Source organism: Uloborus diversus, chromosome 5 (assembly GCF_026930045.1).
Source record: "Uloborus diversus isolate 005 chromosome 5, Udiv.v.3.1, whole genome shotgun sequence".
NCBI classification, from domain to species: Eukaryota; Metazoa; Arthropoda; class Arachnida; order Araneae; family Uloboridae; genus Uloborus; species Uloborus diversus.
Window position 1 is genome coordinate 35570552 of NC_072735.1, and position 26064 is coordinate 35596615.

At 30.5% G+C, this 26064-nt stretch overlaps 1 protein-coding gene across 1 annotated transcript in view; it reads right to left on the minus strand.

Moving 5' to 3' along the window:
• LOC129222567 (repetitive organellar protein-like) overlaps positions 1-26064 on the minus strand; it is a 153837-nt gene that overhangs the window by 29366 nt on the left and 98407 nt on the right. The window contains exons 9-16 of the mRNA XM_054857081.1: positions 25894-25971; positions 22856-22948; positions 16272-17576; positions 14230-14484; positions 12450-12690; positions 7094-7169; positions 4227-4897; positions 2491-2639 (exon numbers count right to left, since the gene is read on the minus strand). Coding sequence (XP_054713056.1) covers positions 2491-2639; positions 4227-4897; positions 7094-7169; positions 12450-12690; positions 14230-14484; positions 16272-17576; positions 22856-22948; positions 25894-25971 — 2868 coding nt within the window. The remainder of the gene's footprint in view (positions 1-2490; positions 2640-4226; positions 4898-7093; positions 7170-12449; positions 12691-14229; positions 14485-16271; positions 17577-22855; positions 22949-25893; positions 25972-26064) is intronic.

Here is a 26064-nt window from a genome sequence, read left to right on the forward strand (position 1 = left end):
TCTAAAACCTTCGACAAATTCAGATAATTTAATAATTAAATTTGATAAATTTAATAATAAAGTTTTTACGGGTGATGGAAACCAACTCGGATGCAACTGATTTGTTTTTTTTTTTGAGTAGGCGTGGCAAAATCAATACAGTGCAAGATCGCTACAACAGAATATAAAATACATGAAGTGTTTAAAATAATGGTTAATACCAAATGAGTGATGTCCAAGCAGTAAAATCACATTGCAAAAAAAAAAAAATATGCGGCTGCAACAGAAGTGAATGAATGCATGAGATTTTAAAAATCAAATTTCTTTTTGGGATCATTTAATTTTCAGCTTTAATAGCTTTTATGTGCAATACTGTTGAATCACTCAAGATTTCTAATGCTCTTTTAGCTATGTTACTTTCTCTTTGCCCAGGACATTTTTCCATGACTTTAAATAAATTTCCATTACTTAGAATGAAAATTTCAATCTTCCATGATTTTTCCAGGTCAGAAATTTGTTTATTATTTTTCCATGACTTTCCAGGATTTCCACGACCTGTACGAACCCTGTAGTTTTGGTGGTACCGCTTGAAATAAAGTTTTGGGTTCCTGTGAGGATGCGGTAATTTTTCAATAAAATACAAAATTTTTAGAAAGAAATATTTGATTAAAAAATTACAAGCCCGGCCAGGCGTATAAGGGTAAAAGATTCATGCCCGCTCAGAATTTTTACATGCACTGTGCATGTCAGGCAATATCATTTTTAACCCCTGCGAAGTAAGATGCTTGGCCGCCAGGTGGCTAATGGCAAGTTACACTTCACAGTCAAAAAATCCCTTTATAATGCTCCTGATATAATTCTTGTTGATTCTTACGTAAAATGACCCCCTGAATCCAAATATGACCATTGTTTCCCCCATCACATCCCACTTGTTTCCAAATTGTGCTCCCCAGTTATTTTTAGTATTCAAGTTTCATAGCAATTATTTTTATTTGGAGGGGACGGCTACATTATATTAGCCATTAACACTGTTCCGAGGGGCTAGAGAGGTGCAAAGTTCAAAAGCCTGAATATTTAGACCAAGTTGTGAGACTCTTGGCAATATTCCTCCCTAAAATATTTTTTAAATCATCCGAACCAATTTTTTTCTCTAGGGTTTTGCTTCACAATTTTCTGCCATAAAACCAGAGTACAGGACTCACTCCTATGACTGCCATGACTGAAAAAATTTAAGCATCATGTAAAAAGCATGAACAAGAAGTTCCGTACAGAACTAAACGAGTCTATTTTCCCATATACCAATCGACTTTCTAGCATCTGATCAAAATTCTCAGAATTAAGCAAAAATTGCAAATTATATATAATTTCAAAAATATTTTAAGCCAATTTCTAGGAATAAAATATGCTACGCTCATCTAAAGAATTAGATACGTAAAAATAAATAAACCACCAAATAAAGAAACAGCACCTTTTAAACAATGCAGTAAATATATTTTGTTTCATTTAAAAAAATCTTCAGTCGCTTTCAAAAAGAAAAAAAAAGTCTGTTTTTCCTTTGTTGACAAAAAATAATTTTAAAAATGAATTAATGTAATTTCAAAAATAAATAACATTTAACACCAAACATTTTTTTTTGATTGAAATGACACATTTTAGAAAAACATGTTGTGATGCAAAACAAATTGTAAAATTGAATTTTTATGGGACATAACTGCTTGATTTTAAAGAGCTAATAAAAAATTATCCAATTAATTTATTTTTTGGAAAATGTAATTGTTTTAGCAAGTTAATTCTGTTTGTTCATTCAGTCTGAAATTTAAAAAACATTTATTTGAATTTTGAGATTGATTCAAATTATGTTTTTTGCAATCACAAATTGCGATAGGACCCTACTTGTTGGGTTTCATGTTTCTACAAATGGAATGAAATTGGCCAAGAAATTTGCACCCATCATATTATGACTGTTGATTTTCTACAATAGGTAATAATATCATATCCATAAAAAATCGAAATGGTAAGGAGGATGTGGTAATAAAAGGTAGATATTTTATGGCCGATATTCACCAATACAACGTATCATAAAGATTATTTTCAGTGCATAACATTTTTATTTCTTATCAATCTTAAATGATAGTAATTAGAAATTTTGTATTTCGATGAAGTTTGAGTTCATCTATATTGGTGCTTTTTTCCTGAAAAAACGTAATTTTAAAAAAATCGGATCATTAAAATGCCTATTTTAATGTTAAGTCTACTTATGTTAAGCACTGAAAAATATGAATACAACCAAACAGCAGAGGATTTGCAACTGTGATGATGAAAATTTTGCTCTCTAAATAAATATTGAAAATGGTAATATGGTAATTGTGAAAAATCAGAGCAACATCAACTTTGTTCAATGGATAATAAGCAATTTGTGATTGCTCAATAAAATGAGAGATTACGCCAAACTATTATACAAAAATTTGTGCGTAAATCTTTTATAATGCACAAGTTATCTGTCATACTTACTTCAGTTTCTATGTCCTTCATTTTTTCTAGTTGATTGGACACCATGGTAAATTTTGCTATTTTTTCAGTTAACAAAGAAAGATGCTTTTCTAATTTACAATCTCTCCTGCTTGAAACTTCTTTTGAAAATAGACGTTTAGATGCAGATCCTAGTCAATAAGTGTTACAACAAAAAAGCAATAAATCATTAGTATTAATTCAATTTATAAAATCTATAAAACTACTTTTACTGAATACTGTTAATCTGTTTAGCATGAGTAACAAATATTGCACAACCTACATTCTTTTACTGCACTGCTTGTGAGTGAAAAAAAAAATATTATGAGAAATCTTTAGTTATACCTACTTTGTAACTTAAAACAAGTGTCTCTTACACAGTGAAAACAATTCTGTGAAAGCATACATTCAAATATCTAATTGCCAGACACTAGAACCCGTAAACAAAATGCTATAAATAACTTTAATTGTTCTAGAGTCCTTGAAAATAATAAAATTTGTCTTTAAAAACTCTTTGGAAAGTGCTTCAATTTTATTTCTTATCAAGTGTATAAGACCATTAATTGTCTGAACAGCCAGGACTCTCTTGTTACCTATTTTCTAATTGTTTACACTATTTCTTTTATTCTATATTTAATTCAATATTGTGTTTATTGTGGGTTGGGGAGACGATCAAAAACTGACAATACTGAAAGCTGATGTGAGTGAGGACAAGTTATCTTTTCTCCTTCCTTGCTCTTCTCTGTTGATTAATGTGAAAAACTTGTCAAATCAGAAGCCATTTTTGTCTTGATTGATCTTAATTTGAGAAAGAATGGACAATTAGTTTTTGTTTGAATATTTTTTCCTGGTATTTATATGGTCCTAATTACCTCCTGACAACCTCTCAAAAATACAGGATTTTACATAAATTTTTCTCTTGGGGGAAACTTTTCGCACCCCTTAAAAATTGGGGATACTTTATATCACACTTCAAAAGAGTCACTGCATCACTCTCCTCCAAAGTTGTCCAGACTACAAAAGGGGCCTCCTACCTGAAACAGCTTAGGGTTCTATTTGGTCTAAATTCAGACCTGCATACAATAGAGCAATGAAGGAATTTTCATTTTTCAAAAATTGAACAATCACTCAAAATATAAATACAATTAAAAAAAAAAAAAAACTGACCATCACAATAATTTAATTTTACTTTGTTAAGTGATTTATTTACTTGTATATCAATATTTTCATGGTGAAAAACAATAAAATTAATAATGATAATAAAGGTTTGCAAATGTGCAGCACAAGCCATATACAAATCATGCAAAACTTATAAAAATCATGCAAAACCATAGTGATTTCTGACTTAGTTGAATTTAGGTAACTGAATGCATAGCCTATGGTAGCAGCACAAGGGTTAAGTAAAAATATTTATACAAAAAGTAGTATCATTACAAATGATTCCGATCAAACTACTACTAAGGCAAAAATATTTAGTAAGTTATAAGTTGAAAATGATAAAACAATACAGAGTAATGAAAGCAACAAAGCAAAAAAGATAAAGTATTACTAAATCAAAACACATAGCTAAAAAACATATTACTTCATTTAAAAATTGGCAAATAGCAAACAAATTCATTCATTGACTAATAAATAGTAAGAAATTCCTTTTAAAAAGGAAAATTAATAATAAGCCTATTTTGCATGCAGAACAGGCAAGAGTAAAGGAAAGCACGAAAAGAACAAGCTGTATAATTTACCGCTACTTCGTCTACGCCTTGACCAAGACTGAGTCTTGTAAGCACCAAAATTAGATGAATTTTTTTCAGAGCTGAGCTCATCCGTTGTTCTTTTATCTTTGAACCTTAACTTTCGAGGAGACTTTGTCGCTATAGGTGAATTTTTGACATCAATACCAATTCTCTGCATTGAAATATCGCGATCAGGTTCTGACCAGATGTCAGAATCAGATGACATGCAATGACCATACCATAGGTGACCTTGCTTCAATGTTTTGGCTTGCATTTCATTCAAGTTTTGTGTTTGATAAGTCAAGGTTTCATGATTCCAGTCAAAACCAGCAACACTTTCATTCATCCAACATTGCCTGCGATGCTGGTCGCCATGTTGTGGCATGGGGTAACTTCCTACCTTACAATTTTCATTACTGTTTCGTATGAGAACATCTGCAGGATCACCATTTTCATTTAAAAATAATATTAAGTCTTCATTATTACTTGTCCCTAGCACAACAACATTATCAGAGTTCCCAAGAAGGGTGGATTTGTGTTGAGATGAATAAGACCACCTCTTGCCTGTTCCAACAAATTTACTAATTGCCGCTTGATTACTTGATGTAAATTTTCTCCTACCTTCATTGATTGAATCAAGTTTGCTCAAGTTCAATGCAGATAAATCTAAATGTTGATAGCTGAAATGCAAAACACAATTTTATTTTTTTAATGTCTTACAACATAAGTTAAAATTATCAAAATTAACTACAGTAGTTAATAATTAAATTGTGTTTTGAAATGTAAAAACAAGTACATTTTTAGGTAAAAATTAAAAAGAAAAAACCATGACCAATTTTGATTTCAAAACAATGTTTTCAAACATGACAAAAAGAATACTTTTGTTTGAGAAAGCATAATAATTATTGTTAGCATACTATTTAAAGCTGATTACATACCAAAATAAACATGAACCAGTTTAAAAAAAAAAAATTAAAAAATTCTTAGTATTCAATAAAAATAAAATATAAAAATGCTGAAAGGATATTAAAAAGAGCATTGCTGGACTTGAAATAATGCCAGAACTACAAGAACAAACATTTTGACTGGCCCAATGAGCATTACATATTGATACAAAGGCCCTAGGGGAAGCTAACAACTCCTGTAAGTTAAATACAAGGATGATAGTGAACTCAAGTAAAATTTTTGAAGACAGTGTGAAATTATCGGAAACTATGAGGAAGTTTTACCTTCACCCCTCTTCCATAAAAACTCTTCTAGTATGCATAGTGATGTAAAATACCCGGGTATTTATTTTTAGGGGTAAATACCCAGGGTATATACCCGGGTAAATACCCAAAATGGGTAAATACCCGGGTATTTATTTCAAAAATTTATATTCAACTAAAATACTTTTCTGTATGTATTCCATTATGTATATATGCAACCAATCATATACAAAATAATAAGTTTTTGCCCAAAAATTGTATTTTGATCACATATTTAAAGAATTATTGTGTGAAACAGCTTAGCAATCTAATATGATATTCACATTAAATGTGTTGGATATGCCTAATCAACGTTGATAGCCAAATTTCAGATATAAAAAGCCATTCTACAAAAGAAAAAAAGCTTAACTGCTTGCAAAAAAAAAAGCAAACATCAATTTTTTAAGGTCCTAGTCTTTTATAACCCAATAATATGTTTCTACATGACATCAAAATGTAACGAAATGTCGCTCAATTTATTATTACTATTTATTTACGTATATCTTATGCAGAAATTTCCTCCAAACTTAGTTCAATTGTTCAGGTATATATATATATATATATATATATATATATATATATATATATATATATATATATATATATATATATATATATACACACACACACACGCACACACATAATATACATAAACATTTAAAATTCATTTAAAATTTTTAATCTTTTATTTTAGGGTTTATGTTTAAAAAAGAAAATAGTCACCTTTTAACACTACCTAAAAAGTTTTTGCAAAATGCGCAATTACTAAGGGATTTACCCTGCCTTCGGATAAATACCCAAAAAAATATTTACCTTCCCACCCTACAGCTTAACAAATGCAAATGAGCAAGGCAACAGAAAAGAAAATTTTGCTTTTTTTTTTTTTTTGCTTATTAATGTGAAAACTGTTTCTATATTTTCCATGTTATCACTTAAATATCAATAAAAAAAATAACACCATAGTGTCTTAATAACTTCTCAGTTTATTCTTCCAAACATCCCTCATGCATCCTTTTTTTTCATTTTGGATATGACTAACCTAGATTGTAATTTTGAAATCCTGAAGTTCATAATGAATTGCTTATACTTCTCCAATTATGACATTGAAAAGAAAGATTCTTTGGTTCACGATATGTTTCTTTCATGATTTCATCAAGTCTTTCAATAAAAAATATTATAAACTGTGTAATACATATGTATATATCAGTTTTACCAATTATTTCATATTTAGATTTTTAAAGAAAATTCTCATTCACTTTTTTGCATTTTTTATAAAATACCCAGTTTTTGGGTATTTACCCAGGCCTTGGGTAAATACCCAAAAAATATTTACCTACCCGCTGGGTATTTACCCGATCCACATCACTAAGTATGCATAAAGAAATTTAAAAAAACAGCAACATTTTTGTGGTTTTTCTTCCTTTTTTAAAAATAATTTTTCAGTTTCAGAATGTATTACCTGACCACAACTTTCAGAAAGGGCAACCCAAAATTTTCTAAAATTTTGGATCACAAACGTCCCTGATTAAATAGGAAACATTGGAAAGAAATGAATTTTATTTCAGCCTAAAATAAGAGAGAGTCAATGAGAAAATCAATGAGAGATAATAAAGAAAAACAGATTCAGACCTTTTTGTATCAGACATGCTGATGTCATCTCTACTGATTGAAACTTCGGATCCTAGAGGTTTGCTTCCCTCACAAACTGTAAAAAACACTATCATAAGTAAAAGAGCTTATAAAACATTAATTTCGATCTGCAAATTACACAATTACTGCAGTTAAAATGAAATAAATTATTCTAATAATAAATTATTTGCAACATCGTAACAGAACAAAGTTATTAATATTATTAGTAAACTGGAATGTACCGTTTTCATTCATGCAAGGCTATAATTTTAAAGAATAAAAACATGTAAATGATTAAAAAGGACCAGAACATAAGAAAAATAAAATTATAAACTGCAACAATAATTGTCATCAGTATTTAAAAGACTTTTTGTGTCATAAGCCAGTGGTTGACAAACTATGCAAGGTTCCATGGCACATTTTCTTGAAAATCAAATAAAAAAATAAATAAAATACTAATTACACATTAGAAAGCCTGTGTTATTTGACAAAATTCTTTACTAATAATAAAGCTAAGTCTATGTCTGGATCTCTGTCTTTTATGCGCAGAGCGCCTACTCGGTTTGGCCGATTTTCATGAAATTTGGCGTAAAATTAGTTTGTAGCAAAGAAATGAGCACCTTGAAATGATTTTTAAAAAATTCGATTTTGCTCTTTTGTTATTCCTATTTTAAGCCCATTTTACCGAGTGAATTACCATAACATGGACAAGCAAATTACCATAACATGGACGAGCAAATTACCATAATATGGACGAGTAAATTAACATGGCACATAAGTGAGAAATTCATCATCCATTATTTGTAAATATATAGGTGAACCAAATGACCTTTTACTTCTCTACTACGGACAAAGCCGTGTGGGTACTGCTAGTAAATAAATAAAATAAAATGAAAAAAAATGCATAGAAAATATGACTGCGAATAACCAGTGAGGCTCCCATCAATTTTTCTGAGGGTTTAACCCCAGTAATCATTGCGCACAATATGTGTATGTGATCATATACATAATATGTCATAATATGAACATATTTTAAGCTTGAAGAACTACGCTATAGGTAAACAAGGCATTAACCATTTTAAAAGAAAGAAAATTTAAGAAGAACCAGGGAAGACATTTATATTTAACAAGCAGTAACCACATGGCTCTGCTTGTGCTATAAAATTAAATAAAAAAACTCTTAGAGCAAGTGTAAATTTCCCTTTCCACTCCGAAATAAAAAGAAAGATTCTGTTTCGTTAGTTAAAATGTGCAAATAAAATTTTTTCTAAGCTCCAAACTTAGTCCATGAATAATAATAATAAAAAATTCCTGATATAAAGATTACACCTGTCCGTCAAAATTCTCTCTTTCAAAGAAAATAGCATCTAATTTAAATACGCTTAGAATCATTTAAAATCGCAGTAGAAAAGCGTTCAAAGTTATATGATAATAACTTAACTCTCCAATCCGAAAGATACTGCCAATAAAAGAAGCAAAGAAATAGAAATATCACTAAACTTAGATTTATTGTCTCAAAATATTTATAAGCAGAACAAAAAGTAATCAATAAAAATAAACACTGCATTTGCACAAGCAAAAACATGATAATGATCACATTGCTGGCTATCTACCGTTTGCAAGGAGAGTAGGTTTCGACAAAGGTAAGACACTGAGCAATGTGACCACTATGAGCAATCCTGATTGCTGAATCAAGTGAAAATCTCCTAAACCCAAAGAATAAATAATTTTGTTGAAATACTCAGTACTTAAAGAACAGAATGAAAATGCGTGCCGCTCCTGATAAAAAGGTATTTTATTGAAACATCTGTTACAATTGCAACAAAGGCAAATTATTACCGAAGAAAAAAATCTTTATCAAAATACTCACTCTAGTTGAATCAGCTGAAACTACACATATATTCCTACCAAAAACAATCGAAAATTTTATGATAAAGCGTGTTTTATGTACGTAAAAACGAGTTTTCACTGTGCTTCTAATTTCAGTGAAGAGCAATTCCACGAAAATGACAATTTTTATGAAAGAATTTCTTTTTTCATTAATTTATTGGAATGATTTTGTAAACTATATCACTCATTATGCGTTGGGGGCCTTTGTGGCAGAAACTTTGCTTCAAATGCCAGTAAACGTGGGTTCGATAACCTTGGATGCTCCGAGTGGTGTATTTCCTTTCTTTATGCTGAAAATCTTTCTCATGTTGTCTTATCTGTGAATAAATAAAAAAGTCCAAAATCTCGAGGAAATGGTCCTTAATCCTTCCATAGTTATTAACTATGGACACGTAAACAACAACAGTAGTGTCATATAAGTTAAAGGCTACAATTTCAACTTAATTAAAAATATGGACATTTTTATAGTAAAGAAATGGACTTTAAAAGTCAATCCACCGCAGTCATTCTGTCAATATGCATAAACTTGAATTTGTCAACCTAATGCATGAAAAATTATTTAAATTAAGTTTATTATTGTTACTTCTCTATCACGAAAGTATTTGTCAGTTAAAAGATTGAATTAATACACAATTTCACAAAAATATCGTTCTGTTCTAAGAAGTCCAAACACTTGGTTCAGAAAAGTCATTTCATCGCTTAGCAGAAAATAGCCCAAACATGGAGGAAAAAGGAATAGAATTTTTTTTTTCTCTGTCTTGTTTTTCATATTTTAACAATGAAGTGCAGAAAAAAAAAGTCAGCTGAAATGAAAATAATTTCACTGTAATCGCTTAAACCTTAAAAAAAAAAAAAAAACTATCTTTCCGTTACACATGGAATTGCTCCGAACTAAAAGGCATTATTTTCTCCATTATATTTTAAAATGTGGATGTGGACATTACCATACGCTGTGGATCACTGTAAAATAAAATCCCAACAAATCATAAATGTGAAAAGGAGCCAAATTCGATCAAAATGAGGCCCTGGGTAGATGGTGTCACCGATAAAATAGTTCAGACCTAAACGGGTACCAAGTTCCATAGTTGTTCCTCGCAGAAGTTGGATTGTCCCACATTTTTCAATTCATTCAGAAAACAATTTTTTTATTTTCTTTGATTCCGGATTTTAAACTTGCGGCAAGTTTTGGTCGTCAATAAACAATTTCCAAAACATTTGACTACTCATTTTATACAGTAACTTGCCAAATTTAAATCCTGGATCAAAGAAAGTAAAAAATTGTTTTCAAAATGAATTGAAGAACACGGGGCAGTCCAATTTCCATCAGGAACTGCTATGGAACAAACTATCCGTTGAGATCTGAATCTTGTCGGTGACACCGTTTACCCAGAATCTCATTCCAATCGAACTTGGCTACTTTTCACATTGATATTTTGTTTGGATATCATCAAGTTTTGAAAGCTAAATCATAGTAATGTTCTTATTTAGAATTAAATGTAAAAGCATGTACAAATACAACTTCCATCCCCCCCTTTTACGATGCACTGACTTCTTTTCATTAGTAATTTTGAAGATATTTCGATAACTGGGGGTTTGGTGCTATCGTCAATATTATGGGCTATAATCGTTTGCTTCTGTCACTATAAGCAAGGCCATGGCCGAAGTACATTAGCTCTTGATCTTTAGCGTCCACAAATTTGGCGACAAATGGGAAAATTGCTAAGATTCCTAGTTCTCAAAATCTTCTCGCAATTTCTACATTTTCCGCGGGAATTATTATAACGTAGATCGTAAAATATGCAGAATTGGCGAAAACATTTCTGCACTGCCTATAATTGCATGGCGGCAAGCTTGTGAATCTTTAAGAAACTAAACTGAAACGAAGCTAAAAGACGTAACCAAGGCAATGCAAAACAAAACATCAGTAATTTTAATAGAGATGAGATTTATTCGAACTTGTTTTTTAACGGCTTGTAACTTTTTTTCCTTTTGAGATAGATTAGTTTTCGACCACAGGTCGAAATATTTCTGGAGTAAAAAATGTCGCTTTTTCCAATGGAGTCAAAAAAAAAAAAAAAAAAAAAAAAAAAAACTGTGGGACAATTCCTTCACTTTTTATTGATAGATTTCAAGAAGAAAGTAGTGCCGAAATTTCAGCTAAGCCTAAAAAAAGTTCGAGCTGAAAACGCAAATTACTTTTGTCGTAGTGAAGTTAGGGCATTGAAACAAATTGCTTAGCACACGGAAAATTCTCCCTATTCAACCATACATAATATTAATATGTGCAAGTAATTTTTCACCCCTGCAATAGCCAATAATAGGCAATTTACACATGAAATTTGGGCCTAAATTGGAATTAAAAAAAGAACTATTTATCGAATTTTTTTTGAATTATAGCCTATGTCACTCAGTAAGAAGGCACCTTTCATACAGTGAAAGAATTTTTCAAACAGTTGCAATGGTTTTGTGGAGCTTGAACTACAAAAGGTGAAGAGTAAAGTTGTCACTATAATATGTAGTCAGTAGTTCTTAAGCAGGGTCGACACTCAATTCTGGGTGAAAAACTTCTTGTGTTTTCCCTATATGAATATGCAGCATTACAAACAAACACTGATATTTTTAGAACATGAATATCCTGATAGTTTCATCACAGGAAAAAAAACATACAAATAAGCGGAGATAAAGAAGAATTCATTAAAACTGAAACCCTAGCATGGTCGCTAAATATCTAGATTTAACTTTTTATTTAAAAAAAAAAGACTTATCCATTACTTGGAAGTTAAAAGATGCAAAATGCAAAAGTTTAAAATATTGGTGACTAATCTCATGCTCTCTAAATCAAATTAAATCTTAATTAAATTAAGGATTAAGCTTATAATTAGAGAAAATCATCACATGAGTGAACTGTATTTTTCCTTGTTTCTTCAGGCTTCCTTGTAGCAAAGCAACCCTGTTAAGATATTGTGCTAAACTTACATTCACCTTTTAATCGCTACAGAAAATTACAAATAAAAAATTATAAAACTTTTCGAAATAAAATAATGTGAACTATAAGTCACATAATAACCTGCCACATTTACTCATTTAATAATAACAAACTCTTAAATTTGTAAGAATGAAGGTTTCTTTTCCTTTGCCATATTTAAGTTGCTATTTTTGCCATGTATGTTATCAGGGCTGCGGAGTCAGAGAGAAAAATGACCGACTCCAGGAATTTTTAGAGCCTTCAACTCAGACTCCTTTACTCCAAAATCAGTCCGAATCTGCAAGCACTGGTCAAGTCTTAGTGAGGTAATCTATCTTTTGAACCAAAATAGCGGACAGTTAGGTTTGAGTAAATACATAGGAGCTCAAGACTGCAAATTATTTCAAACATTCATACCATTTTCACTATAATACCAATTTTCTAAAAATAAATTTCTCTCAGTAGCCATATTCATTTTAAGAAATAAACAAAGACACATACTGGAGAGATGGTCAGATAAAACTTGAGAAAATTTTAAGCTCTCATCAAGACGTTTAGACAGCTGCAGGAAGAGATCCGATGTTTCACTTATATTATCTACACTGCTCATATCCAAATTTCTATTATGTAGTAAATCATCCATGAATGCTTCCAAACTATGTAAATGTTTCATAAGTTCCTTATTAACTGAACAGGACAAAGCTAAGCGCTCAGAGAGGTCATTCTTTTCATTCGAATCCCCCTAAAATCAGAAATAAAGACAATTGAAAACTCTCAAGATTTTTTCAGATAATCATGTAGTTTAAAATTTAGATAAAAAGGAATGAATATGTCACTAACATACATAAAAAGAACAAGCATTAAACAACATGCATATAAAAAATCTAACAAAAGAGTTAAAAAATATGATTGTTGTATTAAAGCTCAGATATTTCAAGCAATTTTCAGTTTGTCTATGTTCAATAACATCTTATTCCCTTATATGTGTTTGGATAATTTGCATCCAGTTTGAGGGAGGATAAAAAAAACTACATAATTTATCATTAAAATATTACATAATAAATAAAAAATTTAAGAGACATTTAAAATTTTAAAAGCTAAAATAAATCCCAGCACATTTCTCCTAAATAATTTTTCTTTTCAAGACATTTTTTGGTTACAAAATATATTTTTCACAGGTATCAAGCGTCAATTTTCTATTTTTCAACGAAAATTCAATTTGTGAAACCTATGCCAGACTTATACAAGATAAAAAGTAAAAATGTTTAATTTAAATATTAGAGATTTAAAAATTAGGGAAAATTATAGCAATCCATACAACAACAATTTGCTTAGATGGAAAATATTTGTAAAGGAAGAAATTTCTAGCAGTACAAGTGTTTAATTTATTAAAAATTATTTCAGCAGTTCATTTCTGTATTAATAGAGGATGGAGATAAAATCGTTTGTTCACTGAACTTTTCCTAGGAGGATGAAAGGAATCACTTCTTAAGTGAGTGACTGGAATCGAGTTGGCTTGTCTTCTTGGCAAACAAAAGCATTATTATAATTGCTGACAGACATTTTACTAAAAAGCATATGTTTTTAAGTAGGAGAATGCCTAAAATCAAGAAACATATGCCACTATAACGTGTCATCCTACCATAAGCCTGTAATTTTTCACATCATATTCGTAATAGTCAGGGACATATTGTAGCACTTTACAGGGTATAGCTGAAACAGTTTTAAGCTCCTTAATCATATTAGGTATATATTCATAGTTTTTTTGTCTCTACCCTAGGAAAGTTTTAATAACACTTAAATTTGTCATTTTGCGGGCAAAATGGTATTTTTTGACAAAAGTATGAAAAAACCTGGTAATAAATGGCAAAAACTGGAAAATTAACTGAATTTTAAAATGTACAAGAAAAATATACTTTTGTACACATCCAAATGAAACATGAATCAAAACTGACAGTTAGGACTTAAGTTTTTTCAATAATATTTATTTAATAATTAAAACAATTAAAATTAATGCTTAAACTGATTCCTTTGCTTTCTTTTTTTTTTTGCACAAACAACTGAATTTATTGTATTAAAGGTTAAGTAAATGTAATGTTCAACTTTTTAAGAAATGCTGAAAAGTGCTCAATAAAAGCTTTTCTACCTTTTAGAAGAAGAAGAAAGTAAATCAAACTGAAGATAATAAGTAAAATATTTTTTCATAAATTAGAAGCCTTGAATGATTTTGGAAGTATTATACAACATAATGTTACTTTATAAAATGTAAGTAAATACATACATCTGGTTCTATTTCCTTTTGATTTACAGCATTTTCTAACTCCAGTTCTAGGTTTTCCACTATTTGTTTCAATTTAGAAATTTCTTTCTCCCTTTCTTCAATAGTAAGTACCAGCCTAAGAACTTCTTCTTTTAATTCATCAACATCATTTGACATAGCAGCATCAACAATTGATTTGTAACTTTCCTTGAACTGCATTAGTTGATCTTCAAGTGTTGAAGTTTGTGTAGAAATAGGCTTTACAATAGATGTAACCTAAATGTAAAGTACTCTACATTAAAAATCAATAACAAAAAGAAAAAATGTGAAACATATCAATGAACAAGAAAATAAAGTTGGAAGATGAAATGTATAAACTCATATTTTGAAAATATGGTTTCAATTTTTCAAAACCAGATTTTAATTGAAATTATCTAATTCAAATTTCAAATTTTTTTATTCAAATTTAAAGATTTTTTCAACTATTATTTAATGCTCATTTGATTTTCATCCAAGGTAACACAACCCAATTAATTTTTGCCTCTTTTCCATATTAATAAGTGTACTACTGCAGTCCGAGTAAAATTTTTTAAGGCTAGTAAAATTTTTTGAGAAAATGGGAAAATTAAATTAAAAGGATTTCAATGCTTTTAATTATTTGCGTTAATGAATTTTATTAATTATAAAAGTTCATTAACACAACAGATATGATTTGTAAAGCAATCACCAGAAAAACAGTGGTATGCTCAAATTTAGTATTTCAGTCTGAGTAAAAACTTTAAGACAACCAGTGTTCATTAAAAACTAAATGTACGAGGGTAGTCAGAAAGTTAGTTGCGCTGCTCAAGAAAACAGAAAAAGGATTGAAATTTTATAATAACTATATTGTTATCTGTAAGTCCCATTCAAAATCTACTTTTTAAGGCAACCGCCTCCGTTATTTAAGCATTTGTTTAGGCATGACACAAGTTTTTGATGCCTTCTGCAAAGGAATCCCGTCTAATGTCCAATAACCATTGTTGGGTTGCATGTTTCACTTCATCATCCGAATGGCATCATCGCTTTGAAAATTCTTGTTTTATGGGACCAAAAACATTGAAGTCAAGAGGTGAAAAGTTGGGGTGGCTTCGGTAGGTGATTCCACATTTCCCACATAAACTTGGTCTTCCCTTGCGCTCAGCGTTGTCAATATCTGTACGTCCATTCTCAAACATGTTGCACCATTTCACTATACCTTAACGTGAGATTGCATTTTCACCATACACTTTATGCTACTGCACATAAATTTCAGTGCAATTTTCCCTTTTTTGCACACAAAATTGAATCATTGCACGCATTTCCAATTTGGATGCTACTTGCAGCTGTCAAGACATGTTTGCAACTGATAATCAGAAAAACTGAACTTGTCTTGTGGAAGCCGCTATGTCACATGATAAAAATACCTGTCAGAAGTATTGCCACAGAATTTCATCAAAATTGTCTTAGACGGAACAGATTTACGAAGAAGTGCAACTAACTTTCTGACTGACCTACGTACATGTGCTGGAATAAATATCACTGCAGTTAACAAGATTGTGGAAACCCTTCAACTTCAGTTTTGTATTAATTTCATCGAAGTTTTGGTTCTCTTTGTGAAGATGTCGAAAGGTAAGAAGTTGACTGATCATGAAAGAGGGCAGAATGAAGCTTTTTCTTCAATGAGGATGAGCAGCCGTACTAGTGTGAAAAAAAATATGGAAAGAATGAAGACAGAAGTGATCAATTTTGTTAAATTAAAAGACAATTATAGTAAAAAGAACACAGGGGAAAGACCTAAAGCTTTGTCCCTGCAAATGGAAGAAGAGTTTTCAAACTATAGGTACAAAAATGAGCATTTGAACTTAAGTCATGAAATCATGACAATTTGAATAAGTGGATACAAATAATTTTTATGACAAGAAGAAGTCAAATTTGGATGGACCTAAAGGATGGAAGTATTATTAAAATTCTGGTTGGGCTAGTGAGACAATGAAATTCAAAAGAGGAAAAATACCAGTAATTAAATTTTGATACTGAAAAATTACCTTTGGTTTCCCATCAGAAATTGTAATTTCCAGTTGTTCGATTTTTGATAATGCCCTCTTTAATTCATCTTGCAAATTCAACTGTTTTATTTCAGACTCATGGCACATACTGTTTAACTCTTCAATTTTTTCTGATTTGAATCTTACTTCTGATTTCAAATATTCATTTTCTTTTAAAATATAACTTTGTTCTGAAAATTTACATGAATCTTTTAAGTTAGAACTTTCATCTGCAAAAGATTGCACAGAACCGGAAACTTTATTAATTTTTGTAGCTCTTTTAGAGCTAGGATGAGAATGAAGAGACAATTCAAAACTTTTAATAGCAGGTGAAGTTATGGAAGAAGCATTTTCCAACTCATGCACGGAAATGCTTTTTGCACAAGAAATGGCACTATTGCTTGAATGATGAGACAAATCAAAACTGTCTTTAGTAGTAATAGCATTTTCTGTTTCAATCTGAGGTGAAGTTATGGAAGAAACATTTTCTGACTGATGCCCAGAAAGGCTTTTTGCAGGTGAAATGGCACTATTGCTTGAATGATAAGACGAAACAAAACTATCTTTAGAAGTAACAGCCTCTTCTGTATTAATCTGAGGCAAAGTTCGGGAAGAGGTATTTTCTAGCTGATGCACAGAAAAGCTTTCTGCAGATGAAATGGCACTATTGCTTGAATGATGAGACAAATCTAGACTTTCTTTAATAGCAGAAGCCATTTCTGTTTCAATCTGAGGTGAAGTTATGGAAGAAACATTTTCTGACTGATGCACGGAAAGGCTTCTTGCAGATGAAATGGCACTATTGCTTGAATGATGAGACAAATCAAAACTGTCTTTAGCAGTAACAGCCTCTTCTGTGTTAATCTGAGGTAAAGTTCGGGAAGAGGTATTTTCTAGCTGATTGATGGAAAAGCTTTTGGCAGATGAAATAGCACTAACGTTTGAATGTTCAGACAAATTAAAACTTTCTTTGGTAGTAAAAGCCTTTTTTGTTCCAATCTGTGGTGAAGTTATGGCAGAAACATTTTCTAACTGATGCACAGAATAGCATTTTGCAGATGAAATGGCACTATTGCTTAAACAATGTGACAAATCGAAACTTTCTTTAGCAGCCTTTTCTGTTCTAATCTGAGGTGGAATTAGAGAAGTATTTTCCAGCTGATGTATGGAAAAGCTTTTCATAGATGAAATGACACTATTGCTTAACATTTTTTCTCTTGCACTGTATTCTTGATGAATCAATTCTAAACTCTGTGAGCCCTTTTCAGCTCTAACATCAATTTCTCCAGTCAAATCTTTAAATTCCTGTAATGATTTAGCATAGGTTCTAATGAACATGGGTTCTCTAGAATTTAAATAAACTTAAAACATACACACAAAAGTAATTATAATGACAATAATGAACCTACACTATTGCATTAAAAATATCTTTAAAAAATATACTGAAAATGTCACATAGATACATTGGGTAGTTTCTGGTTATGCACATTAATATTGGGCACATATTCAGGAACATACATCAAAATGGTGTTCATTTTCCATTTAATTATAAGCATCAAATAAGTTAATGTTAACATCATTTAAAAAAAAAGGCTAAAATCATTAGCCAATGGTCTTAAAACCAGGCTTGGAACAAATTTTAGGATTTTCCAGACTTAAGATCATTGTTTTATTATCTTTCTAGATGTGTTGCCCAGCTTTTTCATGGTCTACCTTGCAAAAAAAAGTTATATCAAGTGAAGCGTGTTCAACAGTCAGGTATAAATAAAAGGGAAATACACAGCAAAATTTCGCATCAGAAAAGAGAACGACAGTTATTGAAATCTCCATTAAAATTTGGACATTAGTCCCAAAAATTCACAGAAGTTAATAGATTCATGCAGAATGATATTAAAAAAAACAAAAGTAAAATATAATTTGCAGACCTCCTAAAGAATTTAAGTTGCAGAGTCACGCTGTTTCTGTTATCCAGAATGTGAAGTAATGAGTACTTTAAAACTATTGCTTCCCAATCCGAATGTGTGATGACAGAAGTCATACTTTTAGCAAATGGTTGCAAGAACGTATAGGCTTAGTAATTAGCTAAGTAAATGATAAAGAATAGTATATTAATAGCTTGGGCATTCCATTTTTATTTGAGATTAGCTGCATCGCTCGGCTTTGCACAGTCTACCTTGAAAATAAAAGTAACGTCAAGTGACGCGTGTTCAACACTCAATCTTAAACAAAGAAAAAAAATGTAAAATTTTGCGGCAGATTGCGGAAAAATAACCAAGAAGTAAACATTTTAAATCCCCCGATTACAGGAAAAGCCCTTGGAACAAAAGCAAGAATTTTACTTGTTTATATTCGAGAAACGAACATGGTAACAGATCTTTCGTCTCTGTGATTTTCTTCACTCAAAATAAATTTTAACAAAAGCATCGTTGCAGAAAGTTGAGATGAAGCATTGAATAATAATTTGAATGGAGAAAAGCCTTTGGAAAATAGGGATTTTATGTCAAAATCTAAGTGTCATAATTGTTTTTAATTGATATCTCTGCTAATTATTATCAAAGGTTTATGTTAAGTAGCCAAACATAAAAGACAGGAAGATTACGAATCCATCGATACCTGGTTTGATGGTCAATTCACTATCGTTCGGGAGAAGAAACTTGGACACAGATGACTATTTAGATACATACGCTCAGTTTTTAATTAGATAAGATGGAAAAGGAAATCATGTACCTCTGAATATTTTATTACATTCAAAGATTTGCACCCCTAGCTTAAAACTTATCACATTCAAAACATCTAATCACTTAACTTTTGAGACCTGCCATTCATTGTCAAAAATTAACAACAGTAAATTCTCAACTACCATTTCTCATAAGGTTCTTAAATTGGTGTGTGAGTCTCAACTAAGGACTTCAAATTATATTTTCATGTTATTCCTACTGCATATAGGTAACAGTGCTGTTTTCCTCTATTTTCACAACAGCTGGGACTACCATTTCAATGACTTGGTGGTGAGTAATTACAATACATGTAAGCTTTTCAATGATAGACATTAATGAAGTTGATTGAGTGTTAAAAAAGAGAAATAATTTCCCTAGGGATTCCTCTAATGGTGAATTATGGCCAATTACGTGCAAATTGAGTAAATGCTATGTAAGAATTTTCGTAATAAAGGATGTGGATCATACTCAAGGGCGGGTATTATTTAGGATTATGTAAGACATCAATTTTCAGTTTTCAAATAATTCAAGTTTTATAAAACTCCCGATTTCTTCTGTCCTCTATTTTCCCGCTTTGTGTGTGAATATTTCTAATAGTTTGTGCGCCACACATCTTGACAATATGATGTACAATGAAAAAAAAAAAAAAAAAATGCAGTGAATTAATTTAACAGAATAAGTTTTGCTGCCTTCTTTTATGTATTGATCAGGAGATTAACTCTTAGTTTCCACTGTGTTTCTAATTCAAAAAAAAAGACTGAATAATGCCTATACCTATTCCATCGGCTGCATTTCGAGATCATATAATGGAGCTTCCACTTTATATTTAAAGCTTGAAAGGATATATTTGAATTTGTAAGGAAAACTATACTCATGAAAAAATGAACTTGAGGTTAAAAAAAAAAAGAAAAAAGTAGTAAATGAAAGAATTGAAAAAAAAAATAAAAATAAATAACACAAAATTTAAAAATAAATAAAAACTAGAAAGAAGAAATGAAATTCGTATAAAATATTTACTAAATTTTGTTTAAAAATTTCATTTACAACTTCAGAACCACAGCTTGTAAAAACTCCAAGATGAAATCAATGCTTACTGAAAATTAGAACACAGAGTGGGAAATAACAAGAATTCAAACTTGATAACATAAACAAATTCAATTTAAGAAGTCTTCTATAAATGATAGGAAAAAAAGGGGGGTGCAGTAAAGAAAGGAAGGGAGAAGAAAATGAAAAATGAAACAAAGAGAACAAAAAGCAGAAAATAGTATTTTTTCAGAAGATCCTTACTGAATTGAATGTAATTGATGCTAATTTACTTGACTGAAAATATGTTGATTTTTTACAAACATTTTTAACTTTGATTAGTAAGCACAAAAAAAAAAATATTTTGAATTCTGAAATTTTGAATTCAAATTATGTTTTTCGCAATCACAAACTGAGACAGGATCTCATTGGAGTTATTGTTTCTAGAAACGTCTCCTGTACCCCCCAAGTCTGCCGCTCCTCCTGGGCGGTTGCTTGTGCATAGTTGTGTGTGTGCGTAGACCTGTGTGTATGCACGTAGGTGTGTGTGAGTGTATGTGTGTGAAGTCGTGCGTGTGTGTGAACGTGCGTGTGTGTAGGACATGGACGCCTCCAACCAGGAGAAGCGGATAGCTCAAAATCTCAAAACCGGAGCAGCCGCGTTGCGAGCAGAGGACGGTGGGCGGTGGTGCTGCAAAGGCTTCTGGACCAAGTTGAAAAAGGCACGGACACCAAAAACGGTCAAATGAGAACAATAAGCAATCGTGATTGCTCAAAAAAAAAACCTTGAAATTTTTAATATTTAAATTGGTGGTTGCATAGCTACAAGCATTATGAGTGTACAGAGTATCTGCTACATAGAATTTTCAAACCCGTGTCTTTCTGTAATTTTCTATAAGTAATTTCTCAAAACTCATAGGATGCAATTTTTTCAGGGGGAAAAAACGTGCATTAAAAAAATAATTAATGCAACAATGACTAAGTAAGTGATACATAAAAAAAAGCCTTCCAAAGAGATGTACAGTGAAATACGTTTAACAGGAAAATGCTAAACATGAAAAATAGGTTCATGCAAACTGTTACAGCGATCTAGACTTTATACTGTGCATTTTAAGATAAATCTTTTAACAAAAAATTCGTTTAGCATGATTTTTTTTTTCGGTCCTTTCAGCTTCGTGTGTAACGTTTTCCACTGTATTTACGAATTAAAAATTCTCGACTTTTTCTTGTTTTTATCGCTTATTTGCTTAATTTTGAGCATACAAGTCTGCAACAAAACAATATGTTGAAAAAGAAAAGTTAAAAACAACAATAAACACAAAATTATTAATGTCCAACTAGTGGAATCATAGCAAACACAAACAAATGAATTTTACAGAAGCCGATACAATCAGATTTCATTACAAATGCCCCCACCCCCCCCACCCCTGTTCAATGTATAGAATTTTACACCTAAGCCACAAAATTTGGAAAGAATGTATGTTTTAGATCTGAGAATCCATGTTATATAGGCAGATTGGCAGTTTCCATGACTTCTGAGAATTCTTTGCTGAAAATCATGACTTTCCAAAACAAATTTTAAATTTTGATTATGGTTAAAATCCATGATTTTCTAGGTTATGCATAGCAATTTCATTAGTCAAAAAATATTTTTTAATGCAGAATCATGATTTTAGCTACTTGTTTTGTTAAGTGTTATTTCAGCCTCTCCAAAAGCTTTTTCTCTTTTAAAATCTAGAATCTGACTTGGATAAAAATAAAAAGTTCAATTTTAAGTTAGTTTGACTCATTAAAAAAAGAAGAAATCTATTCCACCCTTTATACAGCTAAGAACTTTTAAAAATACATTGCTCAGAGGAATAAATTACTTCTCATCTATTTGTAGATTTTTGTACTCTTATATTTTTGTCAGCAATTCTTCAAAAACAATTTGGAAGCATACAGAATTGTAAACATGAATAACAAGTAAGATGAAAGGAAAACATCACAAAATAATACTAATTACTTTATTGGTAACACATTTAAAGAGGATATCTTTGACAACTTAAAAAAAAAATAAGAAGTTTTATTTCACTATGATGACATTCAGCTTACTTCAACAAGAATAGATACAAATACATGCACAGATTTACAAAAGCAACTTAACATTTCATAAATTTTATTTTTTAAATGAAAAGTGAGGGGAAGGCAGTTACAGAGTATCTACAGAAATTCCCAAGTAAAATTCATGGCCTTTTCATGACCAGGTAAAAATTTTCAAATGATTTCAAAGCTTGCATTTTAAGTACTACAGTATTGGTTTGAAAAAAAAGTTTCCAATAAGAATAATCAATTTTAATATAAAAGCAGTACATAAGATTAATCTGGCAGACTATTTCTTTATTTTTAATCTGGGACACAGAGGGCTGAAAAAAAGAAAAAACCTGCTTCTGGGGGGCGAGAGGTTACTGTAATAGCGAAAATTAGTCTTATGCTATCTGCATTGTGTAAAAAAAGAGAGAGAGAGAGAGAGAGAGATACAGAGAAAGGCAAAGAAAAAAAAACCAAAGTTAAAAAAAAAAAAAAAGAATGATCTGACACTTTACACTTTAATGGATGTTTGACTAATTTTCAAACTTTCATGACACACAGGACCTGTAGAAACCCTGTAATACCACACCACCAATAGCTATGTAGAAACAAATAAGCAATTGACACAAACCAAACAAACATACAATTGGGGAGGGGAAAAAGAACATTAAATTCTTTTAAAAACTTTTTTTTTGTCATAGAACATGTTAAAAATATCACATTTTTATAATTATCACATAAATACATGCTTAGAAATTAGTTCTCCTTTCTTACTTGCAAATTACTTAGGGGAACATAAGGATCACTTCTATGCCTTTTTAACTGTCCAAATATTTCTCCAGATTTGAAAGTTTCTCCACTTAGGCACTAAAATTCATGAAGACTATTCATTAAACATGAGAAATATGACAGCAGTAAAAGTATGTTATTTTTAAAATCGGTAGTTTCACAAAAATCAAGTAATAAAAGCAGCTTCATAAAACTAACTTTGAAAATAGGCACAGTTAGAAAACAATATTAAAAAATTGAAAGTTTACAATGAAAAACATGTTTTTCTGTTTAAAACACAGTTTACTCACAAAATAAAATACTAAGATGATTTATACAAACAATCACTTAGGTAACAAGGTTTTCGTAGTGTTTTAACTTATTTTTAGCTGTTTTTTACCAAATTGCATATATGCTATCTTTTAGCATCAATTTTGGGGAGCAGTTTTTTAAATGACTTTCTCAATTGTACACAGTGCAAAGCCTATTGAGCTGAGATAAAATGGTATTTTTTCTACCTCTTAGGTTTTTAATTTTGTCCCCCCCCCCCAAAATAAATAAAATGGGCCTTTAAAGAATCACAAAATCAATCAGCCAATTCCACTGGCTTTTTTTTTTTTTTTTTTTAAGGCCAATGCGCCAATGTTTCCTTTGAGATAGCATCGGCCGCCGATGGCAATGGCAAAAATTGTTGAACCATCGGCGCTGATGCATCGGTCAAGTCCTAATCACTCCCTCCTTGGATATCGCGCGCCCTAATTTTATTTTGTTTTCGTCAGTTACATAGCAATTATTTATATTTCATAGCAAAAACAGCATTGTATTCACCATTATTATTCTTCTGAAGGATTAGAGAAGTGTATAGATCAAAAGCATGAACATTTGTGGCAAGTTGGGACACTCCAAGCCAGTCCCCCCCCCCCCCCCGCCACAAAAATCTAAAAAATCCTCAAACGATTTTTTTTTTGATAAAGGTTCGTTTTTTAATGTTTTAAGTTATATTCATGGTGTAAAACCAAAATATTGGACTCACTTCTCATGTCCAAAAAATTTTTCACATTGTAAAAAAAAAATACTTGAAAACATTATATATTACATACCAGTCACACTGCAGATCTTAGACGCAAAGAAACTTTTTGCATTATTAACGCTTATTCCAATTACATTTACAGATATAATTAAGATTTTAACTGAAATTAAGTATACTCATAATATGGATTAATATATTTTTATATTTCAGAGGGTATTGCACCCATTTTTTATCATCATTCAATCAAATGCTTCGAAATTATCGAAACATTTGATTAATGGTGTCAACATCAGGTTTTGTTTCGTAATAAAACAAAATAGTTGTGACTTTGGTTGCTCCACAGTTGCTTTTGTTATGATATGAAGTGGAAAACAATATTACGGCTTTTTTTCTTTTTGTTGATGTACAAACATATTGTTACATCGTCAGTGATACAGAATTACGAACTTCGTATCTCTCGATATGTAGACAATATTTCAGTTGGAAAATATATGATGTCTTTTTCTTTTGAGTATACATACGAATGTCAGTCAGCATGACAGCAAAGGTTGAGCAAATGACAGTGAGGATAAAAATTACAGATAATATATTTCGATGCAACGGGCCATATATAGGAGCTTCGCAGGCCGTAAGTTGAACATCACTGGTATAAATATTAGCATGTAACGTAAATATAAAATGTTGGAAAAACAATAAGCCGTTTAGTGTTTTGGTAAATACAAGCTACACACATTTCCCAAGATGAAGGTGGAAGAAAACGTTTCAATTAAATAGAAGAGATGTCAAAGAAAAAAATATTTTCCTGCTCTAAATCTTTGAAATTCAACATGGGTACCCGGTTATTGAGAGTAAGGGAAAATTTTGGTCATTGACGCTAGGGTTAAATAGTAACTACATCTGTCAGGAAAATTGCTAATACTGTATTTATATAAGAGTAGTTTCACAGAAATTGAAAAGGGGGGGGGGCTCGCATTTCACATGATTTATGAATAATAACTACACTTTTTCAAAAACCAGGATAAATTATAAAATTTCCTTTAGATCAGCCTTGAAAAAAAAAATATAATCAATATTTACTCATTAATACTTTTAAATATCTATTTTTCTGAATATTAGATTGGGTTTGCACTCTTTCTTTCAGAACAAATATTGAAAATGCAATTTTTTGGTACCATTCAAATAAAATGGTTCACATCTTGATAAAAAGTGTTCCTAAGTAAAAGTAGTCTTCATCATTACTTCTAATTACATAATATGTCTATTTATGAAAAGTTTCAGTTTTTACAAAGAAACTTTTGAGTTCAAATTTTAAAAATTGGATCCACTTTTAAAACTTTTAAGTTAAAAATTTTGTTTCATAAATATACATTGATCATACTATTCTATTTCCTATTTTGTGTTAAAAATTATGGCCAATTCCAGTAAATTAAGTCATTTTATTTATTTATTTTTTTTAATTTATGCAAATAATATTTCAGCAAGTTTTATAAGATTTAGTGAAGAAAATCGTATTAAAAAAAAAAAAAAAAAAAACTTCAGATATAATATTCTTTTTATATTTTCTATCACACTCTGCAGTTACATACATACTTTCAGGAGTATTGCCACTTTTAAAACCGCTCAACACAATCTAGTTTCATTCACAATAACATTTTTCATTAACAAATTGAACATGGAGATTCAAAAAATTTCTATCAGAAAATATATAGGAAAAGAATAAAATTTTATGTATTAATCCTAAAGCAAAACTTGATAATGCAAGAACAGACATAAAAAAATAAGTCATACAGATAAATATGAACTAAAATGAATGTGTGAATGAAAAATAAAAATACCATTTGGGATGATGCAATTTAATTTAAATGATCTTAGCAATAATCATTAAATGCAGCACTTAAGTTTTCTAACAGATTAAACACTATTTGAACTATTTCAAAAATTAGAAAGTTGTATTTACTGTCCAAAACATGAATATCTAGCAAAGACATGCATAAAGACAAATAGTTATAGTTACCATATTTTCAGAATTCATATCTTTATTTTCTTTGTCTTCTGAATTGTTTACACATTCTTTTAATGGAATTGTCATCATCTGAATAAGAGGGGAGAAAAAAGAAACAAACTGATGAAAAAAAAAGGAAATTTTTTGATTGGAAATACAGCAAATTTTAAACATGCAATTGAA